General features: G+C 49.0%; 2 protein-coding genes across 7 annotated transcripts in view; one reads left to right on the forward strand and one right to left on the reverse strand.

Annotated features, from left to right (window-relative positions):
• Positions 1–31: 31 nt before the first annotated feature.
• On the reverse strand, positions 32–9,647 carry ZYX (zyxin). Of its 6 annotated transcripts, none has more exons than XM_084784853.1 (10): positions 9,429–9,647; positions 8,660–8,879; positions 7,984–8,186; positions 7,735–7,827; positions 7,096–7,623; positions 2,512–2,632; positions 2,220–2,389; positions 1,934–2,112; positions 1,032–1,152; positions 32–584 (listed from the first exon to the last, which is right to left on the reverse strand). In XM_084784853.1, the coding sequence occupies exons 2-10, from the start codon at positions 8,865–8,867 to the stop codon at positions 480–482; spliced, it is 1,728 nt and encodes a 575-aa protein (XP_084640979.1). In that variant the 5' UTR covers positions 8,868–8,879; positions 9,429–9,647; the 3' UTR covers positions 32–479. The 6 variants fall into 6 exon arrangements, with proteins under 6 accessions (XP_084640979.1, XP_084640983.1, XP_084640982.1 ...); XM_084784857.1 differs by lacking the exon at positions 9,429–9,647 and adding an exon at positions 9,310–9,326; XM_084784856.1 differs by lacking the exon at positions 9,429–9,647 and adding an exon at positions 9,310–9,324 and having other exon boundaries at positions 8,660–8,882.
• FAM131B (family with sequence similarity 131 member B) overlaps positions 8,199–24,597 on the forward strand; it is a 37,232-nt gene continuing 20,833 nt past the window's right edge. The window contains exon 1 of the mRNA XM_084784861.1: positions 8,199–8,512. The gene's annotated coding sequence lies outside the window, so the exon portion shown is untranslated. The remainder of the gene's footprint in view (positions 8,513–24,597) is intronic.

Genomic DNA, 24,597 nt, shown 5'->3' on the forward strand with positions numbered 1-24,597 from the left:
ATTATTCAAAAAAATCAAGTACTGCCAGGAATTCTGGAAAAATGAGGTTTTATCATCTTAGCTGTGGCCACAACCTAGCAGCACAGGGCAAGGTGGGTGTCCACGCTGCTGGAGCCAGGCTCCTGGAGGGTGAGAGCTTCTACCCTCAGCAAGCACATTGCATAGGCGGCTCAGGCCAGCCAAGGGCATTGGTGCAGCAGTGAAAGCAGCAGCACTAAATGTGACCCTTGGGTTGGGGACCTCAGGTTGATGGGAAATCCCTGCAGGAGAGGCAAAGGTTGGAGCCCAGGGCTGGGCCTCAGCACCAGGACGGGGGGCCTCAGCACTTCTAGGCCATGCTGAGGCCCTGGGTCAGGGCACTTGAGACATCGGGGAGGGGTTTGGAATGCAGGAGGGTGGAGGCAAGGATTGGTCTCAGTGTAGGTGGTCCACGGTGGGGGGACGGACACCTGTGGTCTGGAAGGAGGCCCATCCTCCACTCAGGTCTGGGCTCTAGTGGTGTGGCACTTCCGGCAAAGGACATGGCCATCGAGGGGGAAACAGCCGTTGTCATCTGCCTCAATAGACAGGGTCTTCCCACAGTCCTAGAAAGGAGGAAGGGTATGAGAGCTGCTGCCCACGAAGGTTCCTGCTTCGCCTGACTGCACTACAGCTGCACCTCAAGTAGGAAACAAGCATTTCATGGGCTTGGGGCTGATGTCCTGGCCTTGCATGTCTTCCCGACCATACTACCCTCCCTGCTCCTTACCAGGTCTCTCCTGCAGGAGAGGTGGGAGTAGACATTCTCCAGGGACCTCCCGGCTTCCACCCCACTACAGATCTGGGGCCTAACCCATCCTATATCCGAACTTCATTCTGACTGCTTCTCACTGCTATAACCCCAGACACTCCCATGGCAGTGTACATGACTGCGCATGCACACACGCACGCACACGAACGAGCAAACCCACGACTCTTCCCTCCCATTGGGAAGTCCATCCATTTCTCCAGGGCTCAAAGTGACCTCTGCAAGACCAGACGGGCCAACTGACCTCACACTTGTAACACTTCATATGAAAGTTCTTATCCAGGGCGACTACTCGCACTGTCTCATCCCGGCCAGGCTCCGGCAAGATGGGCTCTGAGCAGACGGAGCACCTCGGAGCGTATTGCCTAAAGGGTCAGAAAGCAAGTCCAGAGGGCTCAGCGGATCCAGACACCTCAGGCTTTTAGCCCCCTAGGAGGGCACAGGGTAAGGAGGAACAGGTTGGGTGGCCACAGGGAACACCTTATTCCACAGAACTGGGTGGAGCAAGTTCATGAGAAAGGCCAAAGGGCCAAGTGGCGCGTACACACACACACACACAGCAAGCCCTTATCAAGAAGAATTTCCTGCCTCTCCACTCACACAATGCTCCATCTCCCACACCTATCACAGGTGTTCACTCTCACACCCTTGCCCCACCCATACTGCAGTTTGCCAGGAACCCCAAAGGGGGACCCCAGACACCTCCCGCTGCATGTGCACACCCCCAGCCTGACCCCATAGAAAGGAGGGGATATATATATTCATCCCCTATCCATACTGTCCAAGGTGCAACAAAGTTCAGTTTCTCCATCCTGTAGTTCCAGGTTGGTGTGCTGCCAGCCAGTCTAGGACTATTATAGTTCCAGAAAGAAGCTGGTACTCCAAACGGCTGAGCTCCAAAGAAACTTAGAGAGCCCAGCCTGCAATATGAACACAGCCACTCTTGGATCAATTGCTGAACACAAGGCACACACACCCCAGGAAGCCCAAGGAAGCCAAGGCTAAGAGGTGGGAACAGCCTGAGGCCACAACTGTGACCAGCAAGCAAGATCTACAGCCTGTGGCTGACCTGGAGAGCCAGGTGGCAGCCTGGTTACCAAATAAAACATGGACAGAACAGTCAAAGAGGCATGACAGGGTCCTCACTTGTGATAGTCAGGGACGCAGTGGGGCCGATTGGCCTGGTCCACAATGAAGGAGGTGCCCTCCAGGGGGCAGGCGCAGACCACACACGTAAAGCACTGCGGATGGAAGGCCTTGCCGGTGGCCCTCAGCATGCGGTCAGTGATGGGCTGCCCACAGGTGTAGCACTTCTCCAGAGTGTCCTGGCAGACCATCAGAGCAGGTTATGAGGGGAAACCAGAGTACCCTCAAGTATCCTCCAAAACCCATGCAGCCCCACCCCAGCCAGGAGCCCCCAACACTGACTTACGGTGTAGCAGCCCTCACAATACGGTGCCCCCTCCAGGCTGTAGAACTGTTGTCCCTGGAGCTGCTGCTGACACTGGTGGCAAGTGAAGCAGGTGATGTGGAACAGCTGTCCCAGCGCCCGGACCGCAGGCTGTGCACGGGCCAGTGGCTGCTTGCATTGGCCGCAGGCCTCTGGGAAGATCAAACCATGTCACCTCAACGAGGACAGAAGCTCACCAAGAGCTCTTTCAAGTCCACACCCAGCCAATACGCCAAGAGGGGAGGTGTTCCGGAAAGGAGGGCGGTGGGCTCACCGTTCACAGCCACGCTCTGCCTCTGAGGGTTCTCCATGTCCTGCATCAGCTGCTGGGTCAGCTGCTCCAACTCCTCCACCTCCTTCAAGGTCAAAGGTCCTGGGCCTCCAGGAGAACGCACCTAAAACCCCAATGTGCTTTCCATGTTCTCTGAATCCTCCCAGACGGGCCGGCTGACCCCCTTGTTACATTGAGACATAAGCTTACAGCTCCTGCCCTTGATGCTCGCACTCTTCGACCTTCTCTCGACCCTCCCTTCCCTGACCCCTAGCACCACACATATCAACAGAGGGGCATGACTGACTTCAGTCTACATCTTGTACAGTGGGACATCTTCACCCATATAGTTCAAACCCTTGCACCTCCAGGCACTCAGTCAGCCAGAACAACTAAGCAATGGAAACTACGAACACAGCAGCTCAGATCACGGATGCACCAGACACACCAGGCCACACACCGGCTTCACAGAGCATGCTCAGACAGAACCCCACCCTCCCACACAAGTGCCACACTGTGTGCGCACACTCGTGTACACACACACACACACACACACACACACACACACACACACACAAACCCCTACCCGTCCTGCTTGCTGCTGAGTAGCCCCTGTCAGCATGAGGATGCACCACAGGCAGGAGGAAGCATAGGTTAAACACTCAAAAGCTCTGGGAGGGAGCCCTCGGCTCTCCAAACAGACAGCTGGGTCCTGTCCTAAGTGAGGGGCTGAATGAAGGTGTTGTAATCTACCTCATTCCAGTCCTTCCCCATAAGTCTCCAGGGGAGATCCATCGGCCAGGCCCTATGTCAGCACATTCTTCCTATGTAGAGGACCTCAAGGGCTAAAGATCATAGGGAGGAGAGGATGCCCTTGGGTAGGGACAAGCACTTCAGAAAACAGAGAACTGGCAGAGGGGCTATCTGACCTGCACCAGTGTGTCTGGGTGAGTCTAGTCTATTGGGGGTGGGGGAAGGTTAAGTGCACTCAGGTCACTGAGACCCCGCCCCCCCATCACCTGCTGATGCCTCCATCCCTCCATCCCCTGGAGCACTTCACACTATGTCCTCCTCCGCCACTCTCCTCTTAACCTCCAGCCCAGAACTGTACTCAGAGCTCTACCTGCCATGCTGTGCCTTCCCAAGAAAGGCACAAAAGTCTCATTTCCCCCAGACCAGAGCCACTTTCCCTAAGATTGACTCCTGCAGTCTCCTATTCTTTTTTTATATATAAATAAGATTTATTTATTATTTATACAGTATTCTCCCCGCATGTGCGCCTGCCCGCCAGATCTCATTACAGATGATCACAAGCCACCCATGTGGTTGCTGGGAATTGAACTCGGGACCTTTGGAAGGTGCTCGTAACCTCTGAGCCATCCCTCCAGGCCCACTCTCCTATTCTTAACTAGTGGAGTGCAAGCTTCACCTTAGCCCTCTTCCAACTTCCCTGCTCTGCCCTCTGAGGACAGGGAAACAGACTCAGCTCACCCTTGCTCTCTAGTAAATGCTACTATAAATGGCTGTTCCCATCTTTGGAAGGATAAACTTTTCAACCGCACGCCACCCTGTGGGTACCCATGTCCTTCCTGCAGGACACTATCAGCTGCTGCCTTCTCGGCCAGCCAGCAGCAATATCACTGCTCAACACCCAAGGCTTCAAGATATTCTTCCTCCCTATTTACCACCTCAGGACATCCTGGGCCTATGGTTTATCAGTGCTTTGGTCCCAGGATCCTTCCCAACTATCCCCACCTCTCCTTTCTAGCACCCTAGGACCAGCCCTTGTGCCTTGTCAATCAAGTCCCTAGACTGGCTACGTCACTAGCTCTTTCAACAAAGGCCTCTTCTACCACCCTAGGCTATCCGGCCCAATCTTTAACCCTGGGCCACACCACCGCCTGTTTCCTGTTTCTGCCTCCACACTGCAGAAAGTAGGCGGAGAGAGACGGCTGAACACTGCAGAGCTCCCAAAACACTGCAGCACCTGCCACACCCTCCAGCCCCATCGTCTCTGTCTGGTATTTGGCTCTGCCAGAATTCCAGTTGCCCTTCCCCACAGCAGCTGTTCCAAACCTTTTCCATCTCTCTGAGCCCCCAGCAGCTTTGCCCCCTCCCTCACACTCACTGATGACCTCACCCCTTAAATGCCTGGCAGCAAGCCAGTGTAAGTTCCCTCATCGTTCTTTCTCTCCAATCAGTGTGTGTCACCCTGTCCTTGCTCCCTCCAGTGCCTCTGGGTAGTAGGGTAAGAGAGAAGCTAAGAAACAAATACAGTTTTATAAAAATAACATTAATAGTCAGCTGCCGCTCTCAGGGATGTCTGGTCTCTTCCCCAAAGGCTTCTGCCTCCTGGTTGAAATTTGTACCTGGACTCTCCTCCCCTAACTTTAAACTCCTAACACACCCACACACGTACATGGGCAAGTATGCACATGCACACACACACACACACACACACACACACACACACACACACACACAAAGAGAGAGAGAGAGAGAGAGAGAGACAGACAGACAGACAGACAGACAGACAGACACTGACTGACTCTGTAGTCTGATCTGAACTCTTAACAATCCTCCTGCCTCAACTTCCCATGTGCTGTGACCTACACACCAGACTCAGCCTCATTGCCAAACTCTGAGCTTAGGCTACCCTACTCTTTTCCATGTTTTCGCCAACTGTTCACTCAACTTTGCCACCAGCAAAGGGCATGAACTCTCAAGGCCATCTACGAAGTCCCAGAGTCAAATCTCGGCTTATCTGACCCCCTACTCCGTAAGCCTACAACGAAGAACCCCAAGGTCACCCCATCCACATCTACGAATCCCATCCTAGGACCTTCCTCCATCCTCTTTGCGTGACTCAAGGTTCTGAGGCTTGTAACTTCCGGCTATGGAGTTCTTGGAAGACTTGTCAGCTACCTTGTGGTATGCACGGCTGTGTGCACACCTCTGGCTTGAGGCCTGCCCCTGAACTACAGGCCAGCTGAAAGTGAGTGCCCCTGAAGCCTGTTGCTCAACACTCTGACATCTGGACCCCTCCTCTTCCTGTTCAAACCATTTCCCCTTCTGCACTTCTCTATTTTGTCTGTAATACTGTTACTCCCCTGCATCCCCAGGCACTGAGCCTTCCTGGGCATCTGTGTGCTCCGATCCCAGCTGCTTCTCAGTTGCCTCCTCCCATGGGCTCTTCTTTTGGAACCGCTCTCATCCATGGGGCTTATTTCTCACAGCAACTACTACGACTGTGGCCCAGGAGTGAACTCACCAGTGTCACAGATCTCTCTACCTCCAAGATGGATCTCGGTTGGAAAAACTTTGTAGAAAGCTTCCAAAAAGTTTTACTTTCACCAGTCCTCTTGGCCAAACCACACACTCCTGAGAAACCATCAGTGATCCTCCACTATGCACAAGCTCCCTCGTAGAGGTTTCTTTCCCTGGTACTTCTGTCCCCATCAATCTCAAATACAGGCCAAAGTTCATCCCATAGGAACCTGTGGTTTCTGTCCTCCAAGCAGCCCTCCTGTGTTTGGACCCTTGACTCTTTAGTGCATGCTCTTCCTACCTAAATGCTATCCCCATCCTTTCTGGATTCTCAAGTCCTTACGTACTTGAAGGCAGACCAAGCTCACTCGACAGTTCCCATGTTGGCTCCTAGTTTGACATCCTTGTAACTCACAGATTCGGGCCTCGGTGACCCTTCTTCCTACACTGTGTTTGAGTATATACAGACATTTACAGTTATCAGTTGGATGACCACCAGGTCCCTTCAACGCAGAAGATTTCTTCCTCCGAACTAACAGGCAACAGCTCCACTGTCTATTTCTATTTTGAGCATTTAGGTGCTAGACGAAGAAGAAAAGCTCACTTGCTCTTTACCACTGTGTTGCGGTGGGTAGTTATTTCAACGACAGAAGAAGAAGAAGAAGAAGAAGAAGAAGAAGAAGAAGAAGAAGAAGAAGAAGAAGAAGAAGAAGAAAGGGTTCAAAGTTCATCCAACTTGACTAGTAGCTTGTGAGACAGACAGGCCTGAAATTCTCCCCAGACCTATGACTTTAGAAGGCTGAACCTGTTTGGGTGATCTCTCTGGTCTGTGTCCCAGCCTCCAGATCACAGAGCACAGTGCCTGGCACTCAGCTGATGCTGGCCCAGCATGTGTTTACTGGTACGGACTGTATTTGTATCTCTAGATGGGCCCTCGGGCCTTGAGAGTGTTCAGAAACGGCAGGGGGAGCCTAGGCATTAAGTCAAAGCCAAGAGTCCGGGGTGAGGAGGGGAAAGGTAATGTTAGGCTAGTGACCTCATTCTTCCCTTTAACTTTCTGGGGCAGAGGCACAAGGAGAGCTGTATCCTCGTCACTGTAAGGCCCAGCTATTCTCCCGGCTGACCCAGGCCCCAGCTAGTAGTACCAAACTTCCTCCAGGAGAACTTTCTCTCTGCCCTGCAAGATAACCGCCCCCCACTTCCCCCACTGCCACACCCACTCTGGCTCCTCTAGTTCTCCACCCTACCCTCACCCCACTTGCCCTTTATTCTTCGGTCCTACCCCATCCAGTCCCTGGCCTCCGCCTGTGGCTTCCTCACCTGGTTTTGGTTTTGAGCTGGTGGAGGCACTGGGTGCTGCTTCTCTTGAATTAGGGGCTTTTCCTTCTGCTGAGCATAGGTGAAGCTAGGAGGTTGAGGGGACCCCATGCCCACAGAAGAAGAAGAAGTTTCCAGAGGCACAGATTTTTGATTGGGCTGTGACCCAGGTCCACTGGGAGCCCCAGGGCTGAACTTGGAAGCCACAGGAGTAAATTTAGGAGCCACTGGAGCAAACTTAGGTGCTGGAGTTGGGGCCTGAGAAAGAGGACCTCGGGGCTGTGTATTAGCAAAAGACACAGGCTGTGGCTGGACCAGGGGCTTGGCCTGCGGCTGGACAATGGGCTGGGGCTTGGCCTGAGGCTGGACAAAGGGCTGGACCTGAGGCTTGGCCTGTGGCTGAGGTGGCGGCTGGGAGCTAGAAGGAGCCTTCCAAGGAGGTAAGGGTGCTGTGCCCCCAGGGACAGGCTTGGTACTAGGCTTGGGAACAAATGGAGTGGCAACTGGTGGAGGTACATATCCAGACGACACCTGCAAGGTGAAGCAGAGGGGGGGGGGGGTGAGGGATGCACTTAGAGGAGGCTGTCACTCCTTCCTTGTATCCCCTCCTCAGCATTTCCTACTGTCCTGACCCTTCCTTACCCGGGCTTTGAAGGGATCGTTCTTGGTCATGTCATCCAGCAGTGAGGACAGAGAGTCGATCTCCAGGTCAATACTGCTCACTTTCTCCCTAGGCTGGAGGGTCAGGGGTCAGAGCACCCATCCCAGTCTTTCCTTGTCATCCCAATCCCATGGTGGGGGGGGGGCGGATTAAAAGACTCCTCTCTGGTCCATGGTGGTATCCCCCATCCCACCTCCCACAAAGCTACCCTCCAAGGCCTCCCTCCCTACCTGTGGCGGGAGATGGGTGGAGGCCTCAGGCCCTCCCTCCTCTTCCAGGGGGGGTGGAGGTGAGGGGAAGATGTCCTCCTCCAGAGGAGCAGGAGGGAATGGCTCCTCAATCATCGGGGGAGGTGGAGGTGGGAAGGCACCTCCCAGGGCACCCTCCGAGTCGTCCCCCTCCCCAATAAGGGGAGGAGGGGGCAAAGGAAAATCTGGGTAGGAAGTAGAGAGAAGGCTGTCAGTACCGGCCTTCTTTCCTCCTCTCCTCAGAGAACAGTTCTAACCCTCTAGTCCAAGAACTCTTTTCTGCACCCCTAAGAGTGTGTGCGAGCTATCACGAGGGGCTCAGAATGCCCTGGGAGAAGCAGGTCGAGAGAGGCCGGGGCTAGGCTGAGGAACCATGCAGCTCCCGTTACACTTCAGAGAACGGATCCAGAGGGGAAGATTCCTGGCCCACATTCCCGCCTCCCACCCCCAAGGCGGGAGACTTGGAACAGTCCCAAGGGTCCTGGCTCCAGGCCAGGAGCTCCAAGATGAGGTAAGAACATCTGCTCAGGACAGGAGAGCCACCCAGCGCCCAGCCCCCTCCGCAACAGCCTTTCCAAAACCCCCCAAATTCCCCACACCACCGACCCCCCACCTGGCTCCCGAGAAGGATCGGGAGTCCCTAAGCCCAGCCGCATACCTTCCGGGGGCGGCGGGGGGATTTCGCCCACCCGGCCCATTTGTGCTCGTTGGGCCCCGGCTGCCAGAAGAGGCTCGCTGTCCCCAGGCCGGAAAGGATTCACTTTGGGCTTCGGGGCCACAACCGGGGCGAACTTCTTCTGCGGGGCGTAAAATGCAGGGGCCGAGACGGAGACGGAGATCGCGGGAGGCGGGCGGGGGGCCGCCATGGCCAGGCCGGGCTGCTGGGGGTGGGTCGTCAGGTTACGCAGCGCGGTGCCAAGCTGACACCCCTTGGTCCAAGCTCCTCTTGGTGACCCCACCCGCTCCTCCCTGTGTCTCCTTCCCGGGGCGGCGGAGCTGCTCCCCGCGCCTCACCGGACACAGGAGCGTGAGCGCCGCGTCTCGAGCGACCGCTTAGGCGCCGAGTCCTCGGACTCTGCGTCCCGGTCCGGAGCAGCTTCTAGCCAAGCGGGGAGGGACAACGCGCAAGGGAAGGGAGGGAGGGGGCGGGGAAAGAGCGGCGCCCAGACCATACAAGGAGCGGCCCGGAGAGGGGGCGGGAAGAGGCCAGGGAGGGCGGACGGGGCAGGAAACTCCCCCAGGAAGGGGCCCGGGTCTTGCCCCCGGCTCCAGGCTCCGTTAAGGTCCGCCCGCGGCCTCCCTACTCACCACCGCCCCCGCCGGGCACAGACCACCCTTTCCCCAACACAGGCCTCTGATGTCATTTCCTGACCTGCCACCTACCCCCACCTCCCTCCCGACCCGCGGGTGCTGGAGGTCTGACTCACCGTCCCGACTCCTGGCTGAGCTGGCCAGCGAGTATCCCAGAGGTCCCGAAGCAGCTCTGTCCCACTCCCGGGTCCTGCGTGCTATTGACTGACCTCCGCCACCCCCAGCAGCTCCAGCTTCAATTCCCGCGTGTCCTGTGGGTCAGTCCGGGAACGCAGGACTGGGATGGGAGCCTGCTCCTGGCTGGGTGGGGATGGTGAGGAGACCTTTAGCCTGCTGGCCTCGGGCTCTCAGCCCGGCCTTCTGTAGCCCACTGGTGTGTGAGCGAAAGCCTAAGCGCTCTTGGGAGGGGGTGGGGGGGATGCTAACTTCCTGAGCTAGGCAGCTTCTTAGGGCTTCTAGGAATTCGCCTAGCCCTAGACCCGCCTGCAAATCTATTGCCCCAGGGAGAGAATCCAGTGCTTTGAGCCCAGGAACGGAGTTTGGGTGAGGCCAGTCTGGGACTAACAACCTAGAAAGACCTAAATAGCCTGTGGTGACTAGTCCTTGAGGGTTCTTAAGGAAACCTTCCCTGGTCCCTCAGGAACCTTGGGGGTGTCAGCGGCTCCTGGGACAAAGCTCAGTGGAGCCCCCCACTGGTCCAACCGGATTCCTCAGCCTGAGACGGTGCCTGGGGCTACAAGAAAGATCTGAGGAGCTAGTGTCTGACTTTCTTACTCTCCTTCCTTCCCTTCCCTTCGCTCTTTTATGTAAAATTACACACAGAAACTTCTGGCACATTCACTCCGTCTAACTTATAAGAGTTATGCGTTTAGGTCTCTAGTCCAATATCCTCCCTCAGGCGCTTTCTATGGCTTACCTTGTAATCCCTGACTGAGGCATTCCTAACCCTCAGTGTCTTCTGAGTTTCCAAACCTCGGCGCCTAAGGTCCAGGAACTCTGAGCGACGCTTTAGCAGCATGAGCACTAACCCCATGAACTTAGGATGAGAAAATGGGGTTGTTAACCTGAAAAGATGCCCTCAAGGGTGCATTCAGGGCAGAGTTAATTAGCCCCCTTGGCAAAGATGGAGTACAGAGTGTGTGGTCAGGGGGCCCAGTTTCGAACCCAACGGACGAGTTTCTTCTTTCTTACGATTTCATTGCCTCCATCTGTAAAAGGGATGGTGTTTAATAAATATCTGCTGCTTTATTTGAAGAAATAAATAACACGCCATTCTGGAAAATTCTGTATCGTTCTCAGTATTACCGCCCCCCTCCCCCATACAAGTTCCAAGCTGGCGAAGACGGAAATTCCCAGCCAGTTACCCTAGGCAGCGTTCCCTCACACACTCCCTTCAAGTTTGCCAGGCAGGTCTACTGTGTCTTGGTACATTCAGCGCCCTTTCCATCCTTCAACCCCCAGTCTTTAATCCTAGCTATGACTATACATTCGTCATCTTCCCATGCCCCACTAGTCTCTCTTTCGCCTGTCATCTTAATGCTCCCACCACCACTGTTTCGCGTTGCATGTGTGGCCATGTATGACATCAAGTGCGCAGGTGCACACACTTTAACATGCTGAAGCTAGTCCTAGGCCTGTCCCTTGTGAAGATCTGTTAGAAATTTGATACTGGCTTTACTCTGCAGGTTGGAGACTGTTTTCTTGGGCTTTTCAGACCAAGAGTCATCACCTTCCTTCCAAATATGCCCATGTGGGGAAATGGAGAGTTTCCAATACCTTTGTAAGAGTAAAAGCCACCTACCCTCTCAAAGCCTCCTTAGGGAAAATCGAAAAATAGGAGTATGTGTAATTGTTGGCAGCTGAACCTATTTATAAATCAAGAATAGGAGTGTGTAGGCAGATTCAGTTTCACAGACAACTAAGAGCATTCAGGGTGCAGAATATTAGAGCTAAGATTCCCCCCCAACCCCGACAGGCTTTTTCTTTCTAGCCTTGGCTGTTTTGGACTGGCTTTGTAGACCAGGCTGGCCTCAAACCCACAGCCTCTGCCTCCTGTAATCCTGCTGGGATTACAGGCATGTGCCACCGTGCTTGTCTCAAATTAATAGTTTAAAACCAGCCCTCCTCCTCCTCCTCTTTCTTTTTAATTTTACTTATTTAATCACTTTATAGCCTCATCCCAGCCACCACCCTCCTTTCCTCTCAGTCCTGAATTCACCCCTTTTCCCCCTTCTCCTTCTTCTCAGAGAAGGGTAGCCCCCTAAGTGGTACCAGCCCACCCTGGCACTTCAAGTCACAGTGGACTAAACACATTTCTTCCACCTAGGCAGGTCAAGGTAACCCAGCTAGGGGGAAAGAGATCTAAAGACAGGCAACAGAGTCAGAGACCACCTCTACTCCCGTTGTTAGGGGGACCCACATGATGACCATGCTTCACAGCTGCTGCGTATGTGTTTCTAGATTTGGCTCACGCAAGCCCTTTGGTTAGTGGTTCATGAACGCCCATGAGCCCAAGTTAGTTTACTTTGTAGGTCTTCTTGGTGTCTTTGACTCTTCTGGCTCCCTCTATCCTTCCCACCACTCTTCCACAAAACTCCCAGGGCTCAGCCCATTGTTTGGCTGTGAGCCTCTGCATCCGTTTCCATCAGCTGCCCGATGAAGCCTCTCAGAAGGCAGTTATGCTAGTAAGCCAGCTATTCTAAAGACAAATTAGAAGCAAAACAGAATTTCCCAATGGGTCTGAATGACTGGTCCAGGATGTCTAAGGTGGGGGTTACAGTCAATGCTATTAAAATGCAGACAGCAAGCAGAAATAATCCTAATAATTCTTGGTGTTTTTTTTCTAAGCGATAAATTCTGTTTGAAGTTCTTAGCTGGTATGAGTGATGTGTAGAAAATCAGTCAATGTCGTCTCTACTTCAAGCATACACTAGACCAGGGAGAGGCAGCAAGAAAATAGCCACTGACCTTGGCTACTACAGTATCCATACACACCTCCAAAGCTTTATATTCACCAAGTATGAGAAAAGTATTTTCCCCCCGAAGGTATACAGTATGAAGTATGGCATTCAAAGACTTCATGGAAGAAACAACATAGTTATCCAAGAAAGAATTCCAAAGCAGAGATCCTATCAGATTTCTTCTGTATGCTGGCTGCAGGCAGTCAAAGGAGTAATTATATGATGCACCACCTTAAGCACCAGCACAGCACACATCAGCAGTGACTTCAGTAATTGCTCACGTTCAGGACAAGTGCAGCTCAATGGTACAGTTTCTGCCTAGCATGCAGCACACCTCGAGCTTGAGCTCCAGCAGCATATCTAGCTGCACATGCATGCGTGGATGCATACATGTGAACATCCATGCACAGGCTCGCAATGGAGCATGTGCACATGTGAGAGCATGCAAGCACACACACATACACACACACACACACACACACACACACACAGAGAGAGAGAGAGAGAGAGAGAGGGGGGGGGGGAGAGAGAGAGGGAGAGAGAATACAGTGTCAGTTGGTTGTTACAGAACTCTAAGCTGTAGGAATATATTACTCTCATTTAATATTCATAATAAATCTATAAGGGTACATATAAATATCCTACTTGGCAGTTGAGAAACTAAAGCTAACTAGGTATTGGATTCTTAGATCCTAAGCTACCTACTTTTTTGGTAACACAGTATATTGGCTAGTTTTTCTTTTTTTCTTTTTTCCTTTTTTTTTTTTTTTTTTTTGACAGCTTTGGCTATCTTTGACAGCTAAAGTCAACTTGGAAAAGGGAACATCAAATGAGAAAAATGCCTCCATCAGATTGTCTCTAGGCGAATTTGTGAGGCATTGTCTTGATTTACAATTGCTGTGGGAGGGCCCAGATCACTAGGGGCAGTGTCATCCTTGGACAGGTGGTGCTGAGGTGTGTGTAAAAGCAAGCCAAGATAGCCATGAGGAGCAAGCCAATAAGCAGTGTTCTTCTATGATCTCTGCCTCAGTTCCTTCCTCCATATCTTGAATGGCCTGGCTTCTTTCAATAATGGACTTTGAAGCCCAGTGTGGTGGTGCAACACCATGCCTTTAATCTCAGCACTCACTTGAGAGGCAGGAGCAGGAGGGATGCTGTGAGTTCAAAGCCAGCCTAGTCTACAAAGAGTCCAGGACCAGCAAGGCTATGCAGAGAAACCTTCTCTCAAAAACAAAAACAAAAACAAAACAAAACAACAACAACAACAACAACCCACTGGCAGAGATATTGGGCCTGAAAGCTGAAGATGAGGCTCCAATGCCAAAAAGTGTTTTGGGTGACTGGTGAGGCAGTAAACTGTCTTAAGTCAGTTTGTACATTTTGGAAGCTGCTAACCCACACTGCTGGTTCACTCAGGAATTTAAATTTTATTCCTTCTCAAGTCTCTGAGGGGCACTGAAGACAAGATAGTATAGTTTAATAACCAAGTTTAGCTGGTTAGGGGACAGGATCATTTTAGATCAAGATAAAGAAGTTAAGCTATTAGAGTTGAGATAGGATAGATATTGAATCTCATTTGGAAATTTAGATCCAACAAGACAGGAAAAACACTTGCTTCAAACGAGACAAATGCAGATGGCCAAATCACTATGAATGTAACATGTATAGAATTCATTATGCTCATGATTGTCACATGGTTCTCCCTGATGTATGTAGTTTGTCTTATACATGTGTAATAAAAAACAAACAAACAAACAACAACAACAATAATGGACTTGATCTGGGATGTAAAATCCAAATAAACCCTCCCTTCCCTCCACCAAGTTGCTTTTGGTCATGGTCTTTATCACAGCAGTAGAAAGCAAAACAAGATACATGAGTTTGGGGGTTGGGGATTTAGCTCAGTGGTAGAGCGCTTGCCTAGCAAGCACAAGGCCCTGGGTTCAGTCCTCAGCTCTGGGGAGAAAAAATAAAATAAGTACATTGTTTTTAGCAGCTTGCTCTTTCTTTGCTAACATATTATGGGTATATGATCCAGATGAACCAGCGTCAGCAGACAAAACTCTCCTTTAGTTAGAATACTGCTCCCTACTATGGATACAATGGAAAAAAAAAGATATATGAGTTCTTTTTCTTTTTCTTTCTTTCTTCCTTTCTTTTCTTGTTTTTGTTTTTTGGTTTTTTTTTTTTTTTGAGACAGGGTTTCTCTGATTTTTGTCTCAAAAACTAACTAATGCTAACAATTCCATGTGATGCTATACAATGGAATTGTAAATGACTTACTGATGCATGTGTGCACAGATGGACAGACAGAATCTGCTGGTGTACTAGGGTGGAAAGAAAGAATAGTGAGGTCCCGTGGAGGCAGAATTGAAAAGTCTGTGAAGGGTCAGGCTGGAGTGTAAGAGGAGATATGAAAGATGAGGATGTGAGTAGAATTGGGGGTAGTTCGACTGGAGGTGGTAAATAAGTAGGAACATATAGACTAGTAAAGAGCGTGTATCTCACCAGGTGTGATGGTGCACACCTATAGACCCAGCACTCTGGGAGGCAGAGGCAGGTGGATCTCTGTAAGTTCAAGGCCAGCCTGGTCTATAGAATAAATCCCAGGATAACTAAGGCTACCCGGAAAAAACCCTATCTCCATAAACAAAAACAAAACCAGAAAGAAACAGGGACAGCAAGAGGCTTGTCTCCAGCTGTGTTGTCCCATGTACAGGGATTGCTTTTACAATCCAAGAAACAAAAGAGAGGAGAGGCGGGAAACCCATCGCTCTTGCGGGGTGTTCTCCTGGCACTGCGTGCTGCGTGCATGTGCTTTAGCGTTTCCCACTTGCAGCCAAACGTGTTGTTCCCCTGGCACTTTTTTTTTTTTTGTCACTACAAATGACTCTTGGACTTGAGAATGGTGATAGCAGTGGCAATGAAATGGAGGTGGAGCTTTGTGGGCAAGGCCTCAGCCAAGCAGCTTCCTGCTCTGCCCAGCGGCCACTCTGCCAATAGAAGAGCAGAGCAGACAGTGACAATGGCACTGGGCTTCTATTCTTCCAGGCCAAGCCAGATGGCCAATGTCATAGCCTCCTCTTATATGCACGTTCTCTTCCCCTTCCCCAACCTCAGGTCAACTCACATTTTCAAATAACTTCCATATTCTAGGGACCCTAGTCCTTGCTCTCCTGGGGAAAGATAAAGTTACGTTGTTTTTTTTGTTTTTAAAATCATCCACTCATTCTATAGTGTTTTCTTAGTGCACAGACATTTTTTAAAAAATAGCCGGGCGGCCTTCTCAGCTGTATGTAATCTCTATTGTGATCCCGTCAGGTCTGAAGTATCAGGGAAAGGATCAACAGAGCCAAGTCTACAGAGGTCAGAGGAGCAGTGGCAGGCAGGAGACCACCACCCTTAGTCCTGGGCCAGATGGGCACCCAAAAGCACTGCAAGCGTCAGTGCACAAATGTGGGGGCCAGGCAAGGCAGATGGTCAAATGGCAAAGAGTCAGCAATCACAGGAACTGTGAAGGGCAGACAGGAAAGAGGCCCAGGGCACCCACAGCATCATAGGCAGATTGCTGGCACAGAGGCTACCGGTAGTGGGGCATCTGCTGTTTCCGTCTTCCGCACCCAGAGGAAGCCAGAACCAGAGAGCCTGGCCTAGAAGCTGCAGCATTTGTCACTGAAAATAGCGATGTCATTACAGGGAGTAAACATTTCAGGGAGTCGAGGTTGGCTATGGACAGATAGACAATTTTATGGAGATGAAAAGTGCATCCATGGAGTGGCTTCCCCCTACCACTTCCTTTCAGTAATGTGGGCTGAACATCAGAAGCCCACCCAAGAGGCAGATGTGACACAGGAAGTGGCTACTCATGAATTAACCAGCAGAGCTTGCTGATGCCACCTGGTTGGTTGCTATTTACCTCAACACCCAGGGGTGAGAGCTACGTGGCAAATGGCTGCTGTATCAGAAAGGGAAAAGGAATTTACCCAGAAGAGCAGATGCTGAGATCTTCCACTCTCTCAGGCTGTAGGTCTTGTACGTATGAGCTATGACTCTTGTGCTGCCCACAGAACCTTCTAGTTCCAGCTGAGTTGCTGGAGGTGGCACAGTAGAAGCCCAACACAAAGCCTGGCACAAATCTAGGGCCTTATATGCATTTACTGTGGACTGACACTGAGTTTCAGAACCACTAAACGCCATAGTAAACAGTCGATCCACTAGTTAATAAAAGCTTCAAGATCTTCATGACATCTTGACTTACTCGTTTGTTGATTGAACAATTTTGAACACCTGCTCCAGGCAGGACATTCTGTGGTGGCATATAATATGAACAAAGTTGCTTCTCAGCCCTTTTGTTTAACATCAGGCCTAGTATAATATTGAGTGAAAGCAGATGTGCTCCCAACCCTCATAGACAATTTGTACCCTTAGGAGATGCACCAGGGAGAATATTCATCAAATAAAAAGCAAAATGCAGCTGTTCCAGAGACTTGAAAGACCATAGAATTAGGCCACTATTACCTGGGCCCCAAGAAAAGGATGCCCAACACGAAATCAGAAGACAGGCATGTTAACTGGGAGGAGCAACTCCCGCAAATCTGTGACAGCTAGGGTCCATGCTAGGACCCCAGACAGGCAAGCCACACAGGGCATCTGACAAGGAGAGGCAGTGCAGGCTGAAGGAGGGCTGCAAGGGATGGAAGGACTACAGAGCTTGAGGAAGAGCTGTGCCTTTATCTGAAGAACAACGTGGAGCTACGGCACCGTTTTAGATTCCATGGAATGGCATGACAAGAGTTCACAGTGTCATAAATGCCACCGTAGGACAGTGTGGTAATAACAGCAAGAACATGTGTGTGGTGGTTATAGCCCCACAGACTCCTATATTTGAAGGTTTGGCTCGTAGGAGTGGCATGGTTAAGAGGTGTGGCCTTGCTGGAGGAAGTGTGCCCCTGTGGAGGTGGGCTTTGAGGTCTCTGAAACTGAAGAGTTCCTGCTGACTGTAGATGAGGATATAGAACTCTCAGCTCCTTCTCCAGCACCATGTCTGCCTGCACCATGCCGTGCTTCCCACCATGATGATAGTGGATTAATCCTCTGCAACTGTAAGCCAGCCCCAACTGGGTTGTATGGTCAACATGTCTCTTCACAGAAATAAAACCCTAACGAAGACAGTGTGTATCGTCAAACGGCTGTGGGGGCACAGGAGGGGCCAAAAGAGAGATGTGCAGATGAACCAAAGAGATGGGTTAGAGTTTAGGGACCTTAAGTTCTGGCAGAAACTAGAGATGGATTGAGTGTGGGGAAGGAGTGAGGAAGATATTATGGACCTGGCTCAACTTCTGGCTTCATGGCTTTTACATGCTATGGTTTTCCCTTCGGGGTCACGGCTCTGGAAATATGAGCTGTTTCATTCTGGGCCTGCTCAGACTAAACCAGTGCACAGAGGATAGTGCTCTACCCTCATCCAGAACATAGAACTATATTCAAGTTTCAAATTTATAAGTCATCTACCTCTGCATAGTGATTCGAAGATAGTCTTGGCTAAGGAAATGACCTGTCAATCACATATACTTAAATGGTTGCAATTTATGGTCACCAGGCCTGGTAACCCTGTGCCTGTGAGGAGATATTAGCAGAAAGGCTTACCTCTTACCAGCTAAGAAGAAAGGAGGAGCCAGTACTCACTTTGAGGACAGATCTCTATAACTAGTTTTCTTTCACCAGGCCATACCTCCTAAAGGTCTCACCACCTCAGGATGGTGCAACCAGCTGGCAGCCTAGCCTTTAGCATATAGACCTTTCATTGACACTTGTTTATACCATTTAAGCAATACTGCAAGCATTGCATGAGAAGTTGAGAGCGCTTAGGATGGTGGTCCTGGAGGGACACCATCATTGGCTCACTAAGTAGAAGAGCAGAGAGCCCCTCTCTCAGACTCAAGTATGACCCCCATTTCCCATGTCCTCCAGCAGAAGAGAATAAAGGATGCTCTCTCCTCTCTACGTTCCTGCACTCACAACCTTCCCTCTGTTCTCTGCCTGGAAAACACCACAGTGCATCTTATTAAGCTCTCTAATACCATGTATATCAGTCCCCTGAGAAGCCCTAGATCAACTCACCTTACATCTCACTTTCTGGCTCAACTGAATCTTCCAGATGGATCTGGAACTCACAGACTATTCTCAGCAAAAAAAAAAAAAAAAAAAAAAAAAAAAAAAAAAAAAAAAAAAAAAAAAGTTCCTGCTCTAAGCTGTATCTGCCGGGGACAAACATCCTCTGTAGCCCTGTCAAGTAGCAGTGATGTCTTTCCACCACAGCCTTTGTGCTACGAGCACTTTGTGCCATGGAACAAATGTCTCTTTGCATCCTCACTGCCATGTCTAGACAGTTCCCCTTTGTTCCTCCCTAATGTCTCCCAGATTTGAACATCATGTCATCAAACTGTGAACTACTTACTGCATGTACTTGTACAATCCTTTATCATCCTGGACCACACACCCTCATTTCTAGAGGACTGCTATGTTCTAGTTCACTGTCAGTCATTCCAAAAATGACTCTACAAAAACAAAAAACAGACAAACAACAGCAACAACAACAAAAACAAACAAAATGACTCTACCATGAAGTTTCCAGTCATTTTCATATCCTTGTAGATGACTCTTCACTGGCTTTGTTCCTTTTATAGCTTTACCCAAAAGTACAACTTCATTCGCGAATTATAATAGAAATAAAATGTGAACAACAACCATAGCTTTTGAAAAACTTTAAAAAAAATTTTAACAATATACTTTCAAGACATTAAAAAAAATTTTTTTTTTAGTTTGGTGGTAGTGTTTGCTGTCTCAGCTTCATATACATTTGTGTACCACTTATGTGCCTGGTGCCTGAGGAGACCAGAAGGAGGTGTGAGAGTTCCTGGAACTTGAGTTACCGATGCCATGAACTGCTTTTGTGTCCGATGAATCAAACCCAGATCCTTTGGAAGAGCAGCCAGTGCTCTTAGCAGCTGAGCCACCTTCCCAGCCCCATAACATATTTTCTTAAACGAGCATGGTTAAACTCCTACCATTTCAATGTACAGCTGACATTTTAAAATTTTTAGTGAAATATTTTTTTCTTAATGCTAATTCATGAGAATTCTCTGTGTATTTTACACCATAGCACATCTTTTAAAAAATATTATATGTTCTTTGATAATGACATTTATGAATATGGATATTTAGATCATACCCAATTTTCACATCCCCTTTTGAACTCTTCCTGGACACCCACACCCACAACCTCAAGCTACGTGCCACTTTTTCCTCTTCCTCTTCTTTCCCCTCCTTTTTCTCCTCCCTTTTATAACCCACTGAGTACAGTCACTACCGCCTATATGTGAAAGAGTATAGCACCATCCGCTGACTTGTGGGCAACCCACCCTAGGCCACAGTGCTAAAGAGAACTGAGTCAGCCCCCTCTCTGCAGCCATCACCTGCCAAAAGCTCCTCAGTTAGGAAAGGGGTCTTGTGTTCCTCTCCCCTATAGCGCATTGATTGAGACAAGTCTCATTTTATGTGGGTGTTCATTATTGATGCATTGTGAGTGGCCACCATTCCACAGAACAGTTCCAAATAAACCTTGTGTCGCTGTTTCGCTCTGAAATTCTAACCTTCTCTCCCTTCAAACAGTCTCTTTTACCTTCTAGCCCCTCCTCTTCTTTTACTTTAGCTCAGACAATTCTTGGACTCCAAGACCCATGATTCCGTTTTCCATTGCCATGTTTCCGTATCAGTTTAAATTCCCTGAACTGGAAAGTCATTCCTGAATCTGCTCTTAGGACTCTCGTGCCTCTCTCTCTTTCTCTTCGGTGCTTGCTAAACCCAATCCTAGATTAAACTCCTCTCTACCACCATGCCTGCACCCGCTCTACCACCATGCCTGCACCCGCTCTACCACCATGCCTGCACCTGTGCATTTCAACAGGATTGGAGAAAATACACAGAACGTCTGGCTAGTCCCATTTGAAAATTCACGACAATGAACTTCAAGTGCCCCTTGGCAAGTAATTATGCTTCCTCATAAGCCTCCCAATTTCTCCATTTACTTTTCCAGTCTCCAGGAAGACTTCTAGACTGCATCTTTAATTTACTTATTGTTCTGAAGCCTCATACACAACTGATAGCCTTGATTCTGGTTTTCACTGAGGAAATCAAACTAACTGAAAGATCTTCCCTAGCCACACCCCTCCCCATGTGTCTGCCGGACATATTTCTTGACTCATCTACTCATTCTGTTCCAAAAAACATATGCAAGATACACACCTACCTTGGAGCCTTGTCCTTGACATTTCTTTTATCTAGTTTGTTCTTCTACAAAGCTATGCATGGTAGAACATGCCAGCAATCTTGTATCATATGATTTTTCCTAGGTACACATAAAGATCACCCTAGATAGGCACTAACAAAGAAAAATAACCCATCTAAGTGCATTTTAGTGAACCAATGAATTTATAATGGGTTACTAACAGGAACATGAGGGAGGTATTGCTTATCAGAACATAGGTAACTCAAAGGTAGCTTCTATCACCTAAAATCCCAACCCTGGCATAGGTGATATCTTGCAAAAAAATTGGTCCCCAAAGTTCAAATTTCCCAAATATATACTCTAGCACTCCTCCTTCAAGACCATTTCTAGAGAACAAGAGAGAGAGGTAATCAGAATCTCAGGAAGGGCCTTTGTGACTGCTCTTACCCCATTTCTTCTGTGAGGAAATGTAACCATCACCATAGACCTAGCTGTCACTGTGTCATTGTGTTTATCTTGTGGTCAAGATATTCTGTGGGTTATTATCATACACTTCATGCTAGCTGATAAAGTAATGCCACACCCACAGGAAATAGCTCTACTACAACATCCTAGCAAATACACCCATCAAAAACAATTTAAACTAGAGCAAAACAAAACAAAAGCACAATATTCATCAGCTGTATTCCTTTTACATTGCTGTGACATACTGCCTGACAGAAGAAAGGAAAGGGAAGATTTATTTTTGACTCAGTTGGTAAGAGCCCATCTTGGTGAGGAAGGCATGCAAAGGGCTTAGTCTGGAGCAGCAGGGATGCTTAATGGCTACTTGTTTTATGGTACCAACCAGGAAGCAGAAAGGGCTAGATTCAGAAATGGGGCTTGGGCTAGAATGCTCAGAGCCCACCCCTGCTAACCCATGTCCTCCAGGTGGGCCCTGGTGCCTTCAAAATATCCAGGTACTCCAAATATTTCCTCTAACTAGGGACCAAATATTCAAACATATGAGCCTGTGGGAGCGTTTTCTTTTCAAGCCATAGCATTTATTCCTGTCCCCACAGGTTCATGGTCATCTCAAAATGCAGAATGCATCCAATCCCACTCTAAAGTTCCCCAATGTAGCTGGGCGTGGTAGCACATGCTTTTATTCCCAGCACTTGGGAGGTGGAGGCAGGTGGATCTCTGTGAGCTCGAGGCCAGTCTGTTCTATAAAGAGAGTTCAAGGACAGCCAGGGCTATTACACAGAGAAACCCTGTCTCAAAAAACCAAAAACCCAAAACCCAAAAAAGCCCCCAATGTATTAATAGTTTCAGCATCATTCAAAAGTTAAAAGCCCAGGTCTGGTTGCAACCATCAATTGAGCCAAGATATATATCCAAGATGTGGAGACATGGGAACACTCCTTTATTGCTGGTGGGAGTGAAAACACGTACAACCACTTTGCAAGTCAATCTGGCTCTTTTTCCGAAAATTGGCAACAGTGCTACCTGAAGACCCAGCTATACCATTCTGAGCATATATCCAAAAGATGCTCCACCACACAACAAGGACATTTGCTCAGCTCTGGTCATTGTAACATTATTCATAACAGCCAGACTCTGGAAACAACCTAGATGAGCCCTCAACTGGATAAAGAAATTGTGGTACTTTTTTTTTTTTTTTTTTTTTTTTTTTTTTTTTTGGTTTTTCGAGACAGGGTTTCTCTGTGTAGCCTTGACTGTCCTGGACTCACTTTGTAGACCAGGCTGGCATCGAACTCATAGCGATCCACCTGCCTCTGCCTCCCAAGTGCTGGGATTAAAGGCTTGAGCCACCACTGCCCAGCTGAAATTGTGGTATATTTAAACAATGGAAAACTATTCAGCTATCAAAAGCAAGAACATTTTCTGAGTGAGGTAACCCAGACCCAGAAAGACACGCATGGTATATTCTCACTTACAAGTGCATATGAGCCCAACATAGATGTCCTCTGAGAGACTCCACCCAGTGGAAAGTTGGGACTAATACTTGGACTTGAAGCCGGACTCTGGGTGAAGTACTGAGAGTTGCATGGAAGAGTTGGGGGAGGGAAGGATCTGGAGGGGTCAGGAGCGCTACAAGGAGACCATCAAGCCTAGTGGATCTGGACCCAGAAGGGCCTGCACAAAATGATACACCAACCAAGGACATTGCAAGCAGGGAACCTAGACCCTCTTGTTTAGACTTAGCCAATGGAGGAGAGCAGAGAGGGGACTGCCTCTGACAAGACCTCTAGTGCCCATGATTTGATCACTGCCCCTTTGCAGGGTGGCCTTGTGGGCACACAGAGGAAGACGATGCAGGCTACCCTGAAGAGACCTGATAGGCTGAGGTCAGATGGTGGGGAAGGAGGGCCCTCCCTGTCCAAGGTCTAGGGGAGGTGAATACGGCAGAAGGGGAAGGGAGGGTGGGAATGAGAAAATAAGAGTGAGGGGATAACAATCAGGATACAACGTGAATAAATTATAGTAAATAAAAAAATTAAAAATAAGTAAAAAGTGACAAAAATGCATCCAAGAGCTATAGCAGAAGAAGCAGTCAAATATGATGCGTGCTTTTCTGAGGGTCCGCAGATGGTATCTCTCTGTGCTGCACAGGGCGCACCACCCTACACAGCCAGATAAAACAGGCAGGCTGGGATACAAGGCCTAGCAAGCTTATGTCATGTATAGGATTCATATCCTTTGTGGTGGCTTCACATGCCCAGTTCCTAAGATCACAACTCATAAATTCTTTGGGATTATCTTCATTGATTCCACTCTCCAAAGCTATCAGAAGAAATCTTGACACCCAGTGGATCACCGAACTGGTCCACAAGCACTAGGAGATGCCTTGACCTTAGGGCCACAAACTTCCCCATGTTATTGGTGGCGTTCACTGAGCAGACTAGAGAAGGCAGTGCTATCCAGTCTACCATCTAATACACTTAATGTTTGTAAAACTCATACCCAATTAGGTACTTAGGGCAGCAAAAAGAAAAGCCGGAAGTTCAAAGCACTTTTGAGACTCTCTCAATCAAACCTAAAGCTGAAAAAGAGAAGTAGATACTTTCAATGTACAGTGACAAATAGTGACCATCCCCATTCCAAAGAAGAGGAAGGAGTGGAGAAATGGGAAGAAAGGGTTGGACCAACACGAGACTGAAACTCAATAGGTCAAACCTCAAACGCTGTGTCTCTATGAGGCAGGCATTCAGAGTGTGTAGTAGCATTGTGTGAGCTCTAATAGGTGGGCGTAGCACCAAGCCACAGCCCTTTCATCTGCAGCATTATGTGACCTTTCTGGTGGACTCGCTACACTTGTTGCATGTAGGTTTCCTCGGCACATTTTCTCATCTCCAACATCTTAAGGTCTCTACTGTAGTTTAAGCTTCACCCTCAAAGTTTCACACATTAACCTCTTGGAGTCTTGCTGAAGGAAATGTGAGTCTGTTGCACACTCTCTAGCTTTCACTGACTGAATTTTTTATATGGTTCTAAAACCTCGACTCAAGCTTTGTTCCAGTTAATTTTTGCATCCTGCACGTCTTTAAAACCAGTACCAATTTGATGGTTCAAAGCCCTCCTGTCAGCTGGAGATGTCCTCTTCTGACAATGGCTACAAGTGCTTGTGGCTAACCCTCTCTGAAGACATTTTCCTAGATAGCCTCCTTCTGGCAAATTACCCTGGAGAGGCTCTATCTTTTTTTTTTTTTTTAAGATTTGTTTTTTTACTGTTATGTATACAGTGCTCTGCCTACATGTACCCCTGCAGCCCAGAAGAGGGCATCAGATCACATTATAGATGGTTATGAGCCACAATGTGGTTGATGGGAATTAAATTCAAGACCTCTGGAAGAGCAGTAAGTGCTCTTAACCTCTGAGCCATCTCTCCAGCCTTCAGGTACTCCCCTTTCTTTTAATGCGTGTTTCAAATGGCTTTTCAGTTTAATACCCTGGAGCCTTCTGTTGGTTGGGGTGAGTCTTCCATACCGCCAAGTGCCTGGTTCCTCTTTCACTGCATCTCTGTCCTTAACAACT

The sequence above is a fragment of the Acomys minous genome (assembly GCF_964271855.1).
Source record: "Acomys minous genome assembly, chromosome: 6".
In the NCBI taxonomy this organism is placed as follows: domain Eukaryota; kingdom Metazoa; phylum Chordata; class Mammalia; order Rodentia; family Muridae; genus Acomys; species Acomys minous.